Below are 13,956 nucleotides of genomic sequence, written 5' to 3'. Positions count from 1 at the left end.
TGTATTAGATTAAAAATGAGCTTGAGAAATATAGCACTGCCACCCTTCTCCATCAAGTGCCTACAGCAGAGTAATCTTTTCAAAAATGCAAGGTAGATTATGTCACTCAAAACCCTCCAATGGGTTTCCATCTCACTCAGGATACAGTTCAGTTTCTACTCTTGCCCTTTCTTACCACAGTTGGTCTCCTCTGGTAGGCTGAAAAATGGTCCACCAAAAGATACGCATATTTTTTTTTAAGATAATCATATTCTAACCCCTGGAGTCTGTAACTCCTAACATAGCAAAAAAACAAAAAACAAAACAAAACAAAACTTTGAAGATATGATTAAGGATATGGAGATGTGGGATTATACTGGATTATCTGGGTGGGCCCTAAATGCGTGCTGTACCCTTAAAAGAGGGAAGCAGAGGGAAATTCTACACATACACAGAAGGTGATGTGATAGTGGAACAGAAAGAGATAATGAGACCCTGTTGACACCCTGATTTCAACCCAGCGATTCTGATTATGGACTTGCGGCTTCCAGAACTGCAAGTGAATACATTCCTGTTGTTTTAGGTCACCAAGTTTGTGACCGTTTGTTACAGCAGACACAGGAAACTAATGTACCCCCTTTACTTCTCTGACCTCTGTCTTGTTCATTCTGTGGCAGGCACCATGTCCTCCCTGCCATCCTTTATACGGACCAAGCTCACCTGCACCGCGGGGAGCCTTTGCAGTTGTTGGTTCCCCCTAACTGCAGTGGAAATCCCTGCTTTCCAGAGAAGACTTTCCTGACAACTCTATACAAACAGCATCCTTCCTAGTCACTCTCTATTCTGTTATCCTGATTTGTTTGTCTTCCCAGCACTTATCACTACGTGCTATATTTGAGTATTGGGTTTTTTTTAGTCTCTCACCCAATGACAGCAGAGACTTTGCTCTGTTCACTGCTGTATCCCCGACACCTTGAACTGTGCTTGCCATGCAGTAAATACCTGAATGAATGATGGAAGGACTAAACAAACAAGTCTCATAATATTACTTAGAATTAATACTGTTCACCAAATAGTCATTATCAAAATGGGAAAAGAAAGGCAAGGAAGACAGAATACTTGTATTTCTGCATTCTAGGTACTGCAGCCTCCCGGCCAGAAGTAGAACTGGCACACAGAGTGTGAGGCCCACCGGGGACAGTGCTCCTTGATCAAGCAATATCCTTAATTATGGCTCAGAGAAATGCAAGTGGAATCCTGTCTGTAGAGGATAAGAGCTCAGAAAGCTCAGAGTTATGGGGCTTAAAGGAAGGTTTGACTTAGATGCTAAATTCTTTTTTGCTGTGTGCCTGTGTTTGGTTTTTTGTTTGTTTTAGATGGTAAATTCTGGGAAAATATGGAGAATATATTAGAGTGTGGAGTGTATATTTTAAAATTATAATCAAGACTTCAAGGGGGTGCCCGGGTGGCTCAGTTGGTTAAGTGCCTAACTCCTGATTTTGGCTCAGGTCGTGATCTCATGGTTTGTGAGACTGAGCCCTGCATTGAGCTCTTCTGACAACATGGAGCCTGCTTTGGATTCTCTCTCTCCCTCTCTCTGCCCCTCCCCCATGCACTCTTTCTCTCAAATAAATAAACCTAAAAAAAAAAAAGACTTTAGATTAATAAATTTAGCATCTTCAAAAATAACATACGAATAGATTTCTGGTAATTTTTCAGTGACAAAAATAAAATCAACAACTTTAGGTCTTAACTCCATCCTATGAAAACCAGACATTAGTGTACAAAAGAGGGAATAAGAAGAGAACCCACTGGGGCACCTGAGTGGCTCAGTTGGCTGAGTGTCTGACTTTGGCTTAGGTGATGATCTCACGGGTTGGGAGTGTGAACCCCACATTGGGCTCTGTGCTGACAGCTCAGAGCCTGGAACCTGCTTCAAATTCTGTGTCTCCCTCTCTCTCTGCCCTTCTGTCACTCGCAAGAACATTAAATAAACATAAAAACAAAAAGAGAAGAGAACCAGTAAAACATCTGTCTAGGTAGCCTCATCCTTAGACACACCTTAATACTCAACATTTTTCTTCCCATGTCTTCATATTCAATTCAGTAGGCCAACATATATTTTATTTCACTTTTCTAAAATGACAGGGTTCTTCCTCTTTGAAAAAGGTGTTTCACCTCTATTTGGAACACTCAATCATGACAACTCTTCAGTCTTCCAAGCCAGAGCTATGAAATCACACTTCTCTGAGCCTCAACTATCTCTAAAGGTATCTCAGTGGGCACTGTTCCAAGGTTCTCACTTCTGCTTCAAACCAGAACACTTTTCCTAGTTCAGAAACCCAGAAGATTTAATGTGAGGAGGAAATGAAAAAACAAACAAATAACACACCAAAAAAACCCACAATGAAGGAAAATCACCAACCTGGACAAAGGAGGCTTTGTAATCACCTCAGTGCCAAAGGTGCTCCTTGCCATACAACATCCATCTGCCAATACTTTATTTACAGATTCTGATTTATTTAGGATGGCAATGCATTAGCTAAAAAGACTACAGGTCCCAGCCTCCCTTGGAGCTAAATGAGGCCAAATGACGAAGATTGGTGTGAGATGCCAAGGAAGGCTGCTTCAAGAGAACAGGCTCAGCTTAGAGGTACCTTTTGCTTTCTCTCCTTTTCTTCTTCCTGATGCCTGGTCTGCAGATATAATGGCTGGAGCTTTAGCAGTCACCTTGGACTATGAGACGTAACTTGCGGAATGGAAACCATGTATGCCAGCACCAAAAGATGAAAGAACCTAGGCTTCTGATAATGTCTCAGAGCCTACCAGTAGCATCAGACTGCCTCCCTCAATAATTTCTTACATGAGAAAATAAATCTTAAGCCACTGGGGTCAAATCCCATTGCTCACAGCCCACTCTAACCTGAAATAATATATCCATTATGTCCGTAATACCACTTATTTCACTATATATTTGGATTTCTCCCACTTACGACTCTTACTCTTTCATCTTTCAGTATCCTACTGTTTTTGTAGAACAGCAGCATCCAATAGAACTTTCAGCAATAATGGAAATATAGTTCATATCCACACTGTCCGACAAGGTGGCCACAAATCACTTGTGGTTAATGAGTACTTAAAATGTGTTCATGTACTCATTAGTACATTAGTAACTAAAGAACAGGATTTTTAACTTCTTTAATTTAAGTGTGAGAGGATATATAGACAAATCTTAAGTCATACTCTGATGAGATGAAGTTATAGATGCCTTATCTTATTCCTATTTTCCAAATCTTCTACCAAAAAGCCACATATTACCTTTATAATTAGAGGGAAAACATGCCAGGCAAATGTCAGCAGGAACACTGCTGTGTCTCCCCTGCAGGGCTTAGCCCAATGACTCACACACAAAACACGCTTCAGTTAGTACCTATTAGACAGGCATTTATGTCAGGCATTATCTAAAGGAGGACAGTACTTTAAAGTGGACAGGGTCTTTGTGATCACATATTAATAAGCATTCTTATCTCATAAGTAGTAAAAATATATTAATCCAACATGAAGAATTGTCTCAAGGTCTCACAACAATGTTGCTGAATTTATTTTTTCAACGTTTTTATTTATTTTTGGGACAGAGAGAGACCGAGCATGAACGGGGGAGGGGCAGACAGAGAGGGAGACACAGAATCGGAAACAGGCTCCAGGCTCCGAGCCATCAGCCCAGAGCCTGATGCGGGGCTCGAACTCACGGAGCGCGAGATCGTGACCTGGCTGAAGTCGGACGCTTAACCGACTGCGCCACCCAGGCGCCCCGACAATGTTGCTGAATTTAGACTAAGGCCCAGACTGGTCATCAAATACAAGGAAATGACACAGTATAATATTACAATAAAGACAAAACTACCAAAATACAATGGGCAGCAAAAGATCTACATGATATATGTAAGAAGTGATTAGATGATTAAAAAAGGAAAAGAGACACACTGTTAATCCCTCTGAGAGACTTCTGGTTTTAGCTCTAACACGTAAAGAGCTTAGAGTTTTCATTCACATTGTTACAACAGAAAAAAACTGAATAAACCAAAATCACTGACTTTTCTTGAGTTCAAAAGAGTTAACAGGGCAAACTGTCACCCTGAAATCTGGAGAAACAGACAAATACAGAGAATCACAACCAGCATCTGCTATATGGAAAATAAGCCACCGGAGTCATAAATTGGTAAGAAACACTTAAATGGTAATTTTGACAAACTGCTGGAGGCTGAATATGGACTAGCTTGAATAAGAAACACAATCTTAGGAGGGATTCCTAACACGTTTGAGGGTTTTCCCTCCAAGAATTCCATCAGGTTTTCTTGGTAAAGAACCAAAAAAGAGGGGCTCCTGGATGGCTCAGTTGGTTAAGTGACTGACTCTTGATTTCAGCTTAGGTCATCATCTCACACTTGTGAGATCAAGCCCCATGTTGGGCTCTGTGCTGACAGGGCAGCGTGGAACCTGCTTGGGATTCTCTCTCTCCCTCTCCCTCTCCCTTCACCTCCCCTGCTTGCATGTGTGTGTATGTGTGTGCACGCTCTCAAAATAAATAAATTAAAAAAAAAAATTCCTTCATGTCTCTGGGAAGGAGAGGAGAAGATTAAGAATTGTAAAGTATGCCCGGATTATTCTCTACAATTAAGGCCTATTCTTCAGGGAAAAAGATTTTACCAGAGCCTTTTCTGAAGTGGGGAAAGGGGACTTCCCTGGCCCTAGCTGTCTCTAGCCTTCTTATCTTGCCTATTGGGGGGGAAAAGTTAAGAAAGACTTGGGAAGGTCACAGGCCTGAGGATACAGGCCCACTAAAACTTAATTGAGATTTACTCAGAAGATGACAGAGGGCTTCTCCTCCCCTCTGCATTATACCAACAAGGCTCCAGTGTAAAAACAATGGAATATGCTAAAAGATACAGACTCTAAGGAGTTCTTAGAAAAGCCCAAAGACAAGAGGGAAGACAAGAATACCAGAGGAAATCTGAAGCTTCTGACACCTATGGCAAACATTAAACATAGTCCAACTCCTCATTAAATGGACATAAAACCTTACATAAAAGGCCTATTCACCTCAGCTCCTATTACCCAATACATCATGTCCAACTTCCAACAAAAAATATAAGATGTGCTAAAAGGCATGAAAAACAGTCTGAAGAGACAAAGCAAGTATCAGAACTACTCAGATATGGCACAGATTTTGGAATTAACAGACAAAAAATTTAAAATAATTATGATTAATATATTAGGTTTCTCATGAAAAAAGTAGACAACATGTAAGAATAGATGGATAATGTAAATAGATTTTTTTGTTGTTATTTAGAAACTTTTAAAAAAATCTAAAGGAAATGGTAGAAATCAAGAACACTTAAGAATGCCCTTCATGGGGGGTACCTGGGTGGCTCAGTCGGTTAAGCATCCAACTTCAGCTGGAGTCATGGTCTCGCAGTTCACGGGTTCGAGCCCCCACATCGCGCTCGGAGCCTGGAGCCTGCTTTGGATTCTGTGTTTCCCTCTCTCTGCTCCTCCCCTGCTCATGCTCGCTCTCTCTCTCTCTCTCTCTCTCTCTCTCAGAAATAAAGAAACTTTAAAAAAAAAAAAAAGAATGCGCTTCATAGGCTCATCAGTAGATAAGACATAGCCAAGGACAGTGAGCTTGCAGATAGGTTAACAGAAACTTCCCAAACTAAAAATCAAAGAGGAAAAAAAAGAATAAAGGAAAAAAAAAAAAGAAAAGGGGCACAGGACATCCAAGAATTGCAAGAGAATCTCAAAATGGACCAGAGCACTAAGAACTGCGGGAAACTGAGGAAGAGACAGATGAAGGTAAAATAGAGTATCTTCATTTTGGAATACCAGAAGGAAAAGGGAGAAAGAAACAAAAGAAATATCTGATGCAATAACGGCCAAGAATTTTCCAAAATTAATGAGATTCCAAACCACAGATCTAGGAAGCTCAGAAACACCAACCAAGAAGCTGCACCTAGGCTTGTCATGTTCAAACTGCAGAAAACCATAGACAAAGAGAAAATCTTGAATAAAGTTGGGGATGAGGAGCTGGCAGGTGTGGGGGAACCTTAACTGTTCAAGAATAAGCATGGGGACCATAGCCGACTTCTGGTCATAAACAATGCAGGCAAGAAGACTGTGGAGTAAAATAAAGTGTTGTTGAAAGAAAAGCCTCACCAACCTAGAATTCTATATCCCAGTGATACTATCCTTCAAGCGGGAAGAAAAAAATAAAGGCTTTCTCAGGCAATGAAAAAGTGAGGGAATCACCTCTGACAGAGCTGCCCTGAAAGAAATATTAAAAAGAAGTTCTTCAGGAAGAAGGAAAAAGGTAAAGGTCAGAAACTCAGATCTAGAGAAAGAAAGTGTCAGAAAAGGAATACATGAAAGTAAAAAAGAATCTTGTGTTTTTCTTATCTGTGGCCTAAAAAGTAACTTGTTTAATAACAACAGCAATGTATTATTAGGTGATTGCAGTATATGACAGCAATGTCATAAGGACGGGAGGGAAGAATTGGGACAATTCTTTTAACAGGTATCTGCACTATACATGACGAAGAATAGTGTTTTTGAAGGTGGACTTAGATTAGTTAAAACTGTTTACTGAAACTAAGGCAACCACCAAAAAAATTACATCATCCCCTAGAAAATTTAGTATTAAGAAATGACTTAGATAAAAGCTAATTACATAAAAACCCGAAGTAAAAATGCTGATGTTGGAAAAATAACTAAAATTCTAAAACCATTAATGATAACAAATAATTATTGGTTGATGAGTGTGGCAGGTATTATTCTGAGCCATTTACTTGTTCTATCTCATTTACTTTTAAAAATCACCTTTTTTAAAACATTTTTTTACATTTATTTATTTTTGAGAAACAGAGTGAGACAAAGTGTGAGCGGGGGAGGCACAGAGAGAGAAGGAGACACAGAATCCGAAGCAGGCTCCAGGCTCTGAGCAAGTGGTCAGCACAGAGCCCGACGTGGGGCTCAAACCCAAGAACTGTGGGATCATGACCTGAGCCGAAGTCAGATGCTCAACTGACTGAGCCACCCAGGTGCCCCCAAAATCAAATTTTCAAATGAAGAAATTGAGACCTACAGATTAAATTACTGGCTCAGTGATGTACGGTAAAGTGGCAGAGCTGAATTTCTTCCCAGGCAGTTGGTTTCAAGATCCATACTCTTAATCAGTAAATACTATCTCTTTATTAACCAAAGTGAGTCAATAGATTAATCTTGAATGTGTTTTCTGTCTGATTCACATTAAAATTTATTAAAAATGCTGTATGTTCCACAGACTAAAGTTCTACTATACCTAAAAAAATTCACATACCAATGATTAAACTGCAAATACATACTGAAGTAAGAAAAAAAATGTTAATAGATGTGTCCATAAGGTATGTGCAATAAAATTTTACTACTGTTTTAACTTGAGACATCAATATATTAATAGGTTAGAATTTTATGATGTATACAGCAAAAGGCATCATTTCAGTATTTCTATTTAGCAATGATGTATATTTAGCAATGAACGGTTATATAAAGCCACTACCTTTATCCAATTTTCTAGCTCTAGATAACTTTTCTTGAGATCTCCTTTTTAGTTCTTGGACTGGAATACAAGCCAGTGCTTTTTCCTGGAGAGCAAGGTTCTCATAGACCAGCACATGCTGAATGTTGGACCGCAGAACTTTTAGAATGACTGAATCAGTGGTAACCTAATAGAAAAAAATATTGAAGTTAGCTTTTCTCCATATGCTGCAAAAATAACACGTAACAGGAAACAATGGTTCTATGATTTCATAGATAAAGAGGAATGTATGAATTTACTGAAATACATAACTATACTCAAAACCTTTATAAAATTAGTTTTAGGAGATACCCATATCTGGGTCACAGTCTAAGATACGTCTATTTTTTTCCTCTGAATATATTGTATCATTGAGGATACATTTAAACAAGAATATGCTAAATGCTTGATTACAAGTTTGGATCAACACACTGCTCTGAGCAATGCATGTGAACAATAGCTTTTCCACTTCAAATCCCTGCAAGTATCATAATTTTTGAAAAAAAAAATTTAATGTTTATTTTTTGAGAGACAGAGAGAGCGAGCAAGTGCATGTAGAAGAGAAAATCCCAAGCAGTCTCTGCACTTTCAGTGCAGAGCCTGATGTGGGGCTCAAACTCATGAACTGTGAGATCACGAACTGAGCTGAAACCAAGACTCGGATGCTTAACTGACTGAGCCACCCAGGCACCCCAGTAACATAATTTTTTAAGAAAACTCTATATGGTATTAACAAGGGAGGAGTACTCTTAAGGGATCAGGAATTTTGAGAAATTCCTGAAGGAGAAAAACAGACACAAATGGATTAAAGGAAAAAACCATGGCAATATGCACCCCCCCCACCCCCGCCGCCAAGAGTGGTTACACAAACTAAAAAATGTTCTCAAAATAATCCCAAGGGTAGAGGAGCCACAGGATCCAGAGCAAAAAAAAAGCCTTGGAACAAGCATTAGGAACACTGGCTGAGCTCTGCAGGAGGAACAGCTAGCATTTTCTCCACCCTATCCCCATCACTCCTTGTCAACAAAGAAGTATACCTCTCAGCAGTGAGGGAGGATGCTGAGACTCCCAAAAGGAAAGAAAAACTTCCAAGCTCAGAACTGCTGCTTCTGGTACAGCCTACCTGGTAGCATGTGCTACCCCTCCCTACAATTGCTAGAGGAAGATGCTGTATTCACAGACAGGCTCGTGGGAACTCTCAGGACTCACTGGATCTACAACAACCCATACTGTTGAGAAGACATACTAGAATCAACATCAGAAGAACTAACCCTGTAGCCATGGCAGCAAATACAGAGACAGACTATAAAAAAGCCTATCTTCAGAGATTTGAGAGTATACTGTATTCAGCAAAAGACAACTATGGATCCTGGAAATTAAAAATTTAAACACTGAAAGGACAAAGTACAGAGGGTGTCAAACAGTAGAATAAACATAGCTAAAGAGTGATCAATTAGAAGATTGAACAAAGACATTTTCTGAGAATGTGCCCCCCAAAAAAAAAAAAAAAAAAAAAGCATCCCTCCGCCCCCACCCAAAAAACCCAACAAATAGACACTGAGGATAAATCCAAAAGTTCCCAAATCCAGCCAACAGGAAATCTAGAAAGTAGAGGAGAAAAAGTGGAGAAGAGAAACTTCTCCAAGAAATAGCAGAAACCAATAGTTGAAGTAAAGAGCCACTATGAATGGGGGGATAAAACTAGGCATATAATAGGGATATTTCATAAATAGAAAATAGAGAAATAGAAAAACAAAATCCTAATATGCTCTAATGAAGCAGACATCTCATTAGAAACATTTAAACAAAATCTTTGAAATTCTGAGGGGTTGGGGCATCTGGGTGGCTCACTTGGTTAAGCATCCGACTTGGTTTCAACTCAGGTCATGATCTCATGGTTCATGAGTTCAAGCCCCACAATCGGATCCACACTGACAGGGCAGAGCCTGCTTGGGATTCCCTCTCACTCTCTCTCTCTCTGTCCCTCCCACTCCAATAATTAATAAATAAATAAATAAATAAATAAATAAATAATGAGGGGGTGCCTGGGTGGCTCAGTCAGTAAGCCTCCAACTCTTGATTTCTGCTCATCTTGCAGTTTGTTGAGACAGAGCCCTGTGTGGGGTCTGTGCTGACAGCGCAGGGCCTCTTGGGATTCCCTCTTTCTCTCGCTTGCTCTCAAAAATAAATAAAGAAACATTAAAAAAAAAAAAAAAGGGAAGAAATTCTGAGGGAAAATGACTGGGAAACAGGATTCATACCCAGCCAAACTAATCACACAAGAAATGTTTTCTGATATGTAACACTGTAGAAAGTATACCACTCCCAAATCTTATCTAAAAGAATTCTTAGGGAAGTTATTTTCCCCTCAAAATATAATATATTCAAAGTAAATAAACAGATCACCCAGTAGAAACTGAGATAAAAGAAGCAGGAGCAAGTTAAAAAAATAAACTAGTAAAACCTTAGTTCTGATTATTACAAACAGTAACTGAACAGCAATATCTCAAATCTTCTCATAAAGAAGGTAGCAGGGAAGAAAGCAGAAAAAAGTAAAATCTTTCTGAGGTTCCTGTCTTGTTATAACATGTTGGAAAAAAATACATTTATATATCATATATATATATATGATACATATTATGATTTTATATATGATATATAAAAGTAAATATATATATGCACAAAATTAAATATTTGCATTAAAAACTTACGTGCAATAGAAAACCAAAAAGATATTTAACATTTTTTAACTTTTAAAGGGAAAATAATTGAAGAAAATGTTTTCAATATAAAACAGAAATGGGAAAAAAAACAAAAGCAAGGACACAGGCAACACAAAATAAGATGTCAGAAATAAATTCCAATATATTAGCAGTTATGATAAATATGAATGGGTTGTATGTGTGTTTATTAAAAGGTAGCCAAGGGGTGCCTGGGTGGCTCAATTGGTTAAGTGTCTGACTTCAGCTTAGGTCATGAGGTCACGGTTCAGTTCGTGGGTTCGAGCCCCACATCAAGCTCTCTGTTGTCAGCGCAGAGCCTGCTTCAGATCCTTTCTCTCCCTCTCTCTCTGCCCATCCCTTGCTTGTGCTCTCGCACTCCCTCTCAAAAATAAACAAACATTGAAAACAACTTAAAAAATAAAAATAAAAGGTAGCCATAGCCAGATTAAGTTTAAAAATACAGATTATTATCTGGCACAAAAACAGACACTCAGATCAATGTAACAGAGTAGAAAACCCAGAAATGGACCCACAAATGTATGGTCAACTAATCTTTGACAAAGCAGGAAAGAATACCTAATGGAATAAAGACAGTCTCTTCAGCAAGTGGTGCTGGGAAAACTGGACAGCAACATGCAGAGCAATGAACCTGGACCACTTTCTTACACCATACACAAAAATAAACTCAAAATGGATGAATGACCTAAATGTAAGACAGGAAGCCATCAAAATCCTCGAGGAGAAAGCAGGCAAAAACCTCTTTGACCTTGGCCGCAGCAACTTCTTACTCAACACATCTCTGGAGGCAAGGTAAACAAAAGCAAAAATGAACTATTGGGACCTCATCAAAATAAAAAGCTTCTGCACAGTGAAGGAAACAATCAACAAAACTAAAAGGCAACTGATGGAATGGGAGAAGATATTTGCAAACAACGTATCAGATAAAGGGTTAGTATCCAAAATCTATAAAGAACTTATCAAACTCAACACCCAAAAAACAATCCAGTGAAGAAATGGGCAAAAGACATGAATAGACACTTCTCCAAAGACATCCAGATGGCCAACCAACACATGAAAAAATGCTCAACATCACTCATCAACAGAGAAATACAAACCAAACCCACAATGAGATACCACCTTACACCTGTCAGAATGCCTAACACTAACAACTCAGGCAACAACAGATGTTGGCGAGGATGCGGAGAAAGAGGATCTCTTTTGCACTGCTGGTGGGAACGCAAACTGGTGCAGCCACTCTGGAGAACAGTCTGGAGGTTTCTCAAAAGTTAAAAATAGAACTACCCTATGACCCAGCAATTGCACTACTAGGCATTTATCCAAGGGAATGCAGGTATGCTGTTTTGAAGGGATACATGCACCCCCATGTTTATAGCAGCACTATCAACAATAGCCAAAGTATGGAAAGAGCCCAAATGTCCATCGAAGGATGAATGGATAAAGATGTTGTATATATATACAACGGAGTATTACTTGGCAATCAAAAAGAATGAAATGTTGCCATTTGCAACTATGTGGATGGAACTGGAGGGTATTATGCTAAGTGAAATTAGTCAGAGAAAGACAAATATCATATGACTTCACTTATATGAGGACTTTTAGACACAGAACAGATGAACACAAGGGAAGGGAAGCAAAAATAATATAAAAACAGGGAGGGGGACAAAACATAAGAGACTCTTAAATATGGAGAACAAACAGAGGGTTACTGGAGGAGTGGTGGGAGGGGGGATGGACTAAATTGGTAGGGGGCATTAAGGAATCTACTCCTGAAATCATTGTTGCACTATATGCTAACTAATTTGGATGTAAATTTAAAAAATAATAGTAATAAATAAATAAAAACCATTATCAAATACTCCCTTTAATGTCAAGAACTATTTAAAGCACTGGAGATGGGTGTACAGGACAGACATGATCACTTTATGGTCTAAGGGAAGGAAAGGCATTAAACAAATAATGACAAAACTTACCATATTAAGTCAATAAACATTTGTGTATGAATGTGTGTGTGTGTGTGTGTGTGTGTGTGTGTGTGTGTGTTACATACTGGAAAAATAATGGAGATCAAAATAGTCAAGGACATTATCCTCACAAAGTAGTCTATGGATGCAGAAAAAAGTACCGGTACAACGACATTAATTTACTCAAATATTTAATGAGCCTTTATTATTTGCTACGTACTGGGGATATAATGCTAAGTTAGACAATTTATTCACAGGTATAAGAAAAGTTATAAGGAAAATACAGAGGATAATGACACGTATAACAGGGATTCCAAACCTAGAATTCCCTGAAAAAATGGTATTTGTGGTAAATTATGAAGGATGAGAAGAGGCTAATAAACAGGAAAGTGAAAAGACCATTCCTATCAGAAGGTACAGCACAGAGATAGCTGGGGAGTGTGTGTGTGTGGGGACATGCTTAGCAAATTATAAACGGTCAGAGAGCCTATCAGGGGGTTGAGAGCATGGAGAACCAAGGGGAAATGGAGAGAGAAAGCTGAGGATGAAGTTGATTGGTAAGCACTTAGATCTTTTTGGTCTCTTTCCATTGTGATGGGAAGCTATTAAAAATACTTAAGCAAGGGAGTAAAAGGATCAGATTTGTGTTTTCAGAATATTATTCCAACTGTAGAGTGGAGAAAGGAGGTTACGAAAACACCCAAAGGGGTCTGTAGAACTGAGAGCTGATGGCTTCAAGTAGATGGCTCAGTAGTGGTAGAAAAGTAATAAAAAGAATTTAGGATTAACAGTCTTGGTGACTGAATTGGGAAGTCAGGGGGCAGTTAGAAAACTAGAAAAATACATCAGGAATAATGTGTGAATTTTGAATGAGCAACTAAATGGGGTAATGGTTGAGACAATTACAGTAGAAGGAAAACCAGGAAATGATCAACTGAACTAAAGATGACAAATGGTCAACTAAAAATGAACTGAAGAAAAAGGTATATTAAATTTAGCAGCATGGAGATATTTGACAATCTCAGTAAGAAGTTTTTTAATAATGTTAATAAGGCAAACAGGTTGTAAGAAGCTTAGTTGTGTAACTGTGTCCCAAAGTGGTCTAAGTGTACCAAAGCAACTCCACAAAATGGTCCACTAGAAATACACAGAAAATATTAGAACTTCTATTTACACTCTTCTTTTGTCCAAAAAATAAAGCAATTAAGTTATGATAATATTTAGAATTTGGATTATCGGTATCTCCCCCCGAGGTTAGAGAAGCTCACCTGAGGAGAGAAAAGTACCACAAAGTACAGGGGGAGTTAACAACTGGCACGTTCACTCCTACTACTGCTTTCACCATATTACAAGGTTTTGCAATTCGTATGTGCCTGGCTAAGTGAATTTACAGGTTATATTATGTAGTTTTCACTAATTAACCCTCAACCTGGCTTGGAAATAGTACAAAAACTTGGGGTACTTGGCTGGTTCAGTTGGTGGAGCATGCAGCTCTCGGTCTCAGGGTTGTGAGTTCGAGCCCTGAGTTGGGTGTGGAGATTACTTAAAAATAAAATTAAACAACAACAACAACAACAACAACAACAACAACAAAGATTCAAAGACCTCTAGGCATGGAAGCTAATACTAATACTGCAAGTATATGTAAACAAGAAGAAAATGG

General features: G+C 38.8%; 1 protein-coding gene across 2 annotated transcripts in view; it reads right to left on the bottom strand.

Moving 5' to 3' along the window:
- The window catches only part of NGLY1 (N-glycanase 1), a 64,324-nt gene that overhangs the window by 26,670 nt on the left and 23,698 nt on the right, over positions 1 to 13,956 (bottom strand). For both annotated transcript variants that reach the window (XM_047874710.1, XM_047874711.1), the window contains exon 4: positions 7,571 to 7,736. In XM_047874710.1, coding sequence (XP_047730666.1) covers positions 7,571 to 7,736 — 166 coding nt within the window. The remainder of the gene's footprint in view (positions 1 to 7,570; positions 7,737 to 13,956) is intronic.

This window comes from Prionailurus viverrinus, chromosome C2, assembly GCF_022837055.1.
Source record: "Prionailurus viverrinus isolate Anna chromosome C2, UM_Priviv_1.0, whole genome shotgun sequence".
Taxonomy (NCBI): domain Eukaryota; kingdom Metazoa; phylum Chordata; class Mammalia; order Carnivora; family Felidae; genus Prionailurus; species Prionailurus viverrinus.
The sequence above is the reverse complement of the archived record's forward strand: the minus strand, read 5'-3'. Positions and strand labels throughout refer to the sequence as shown.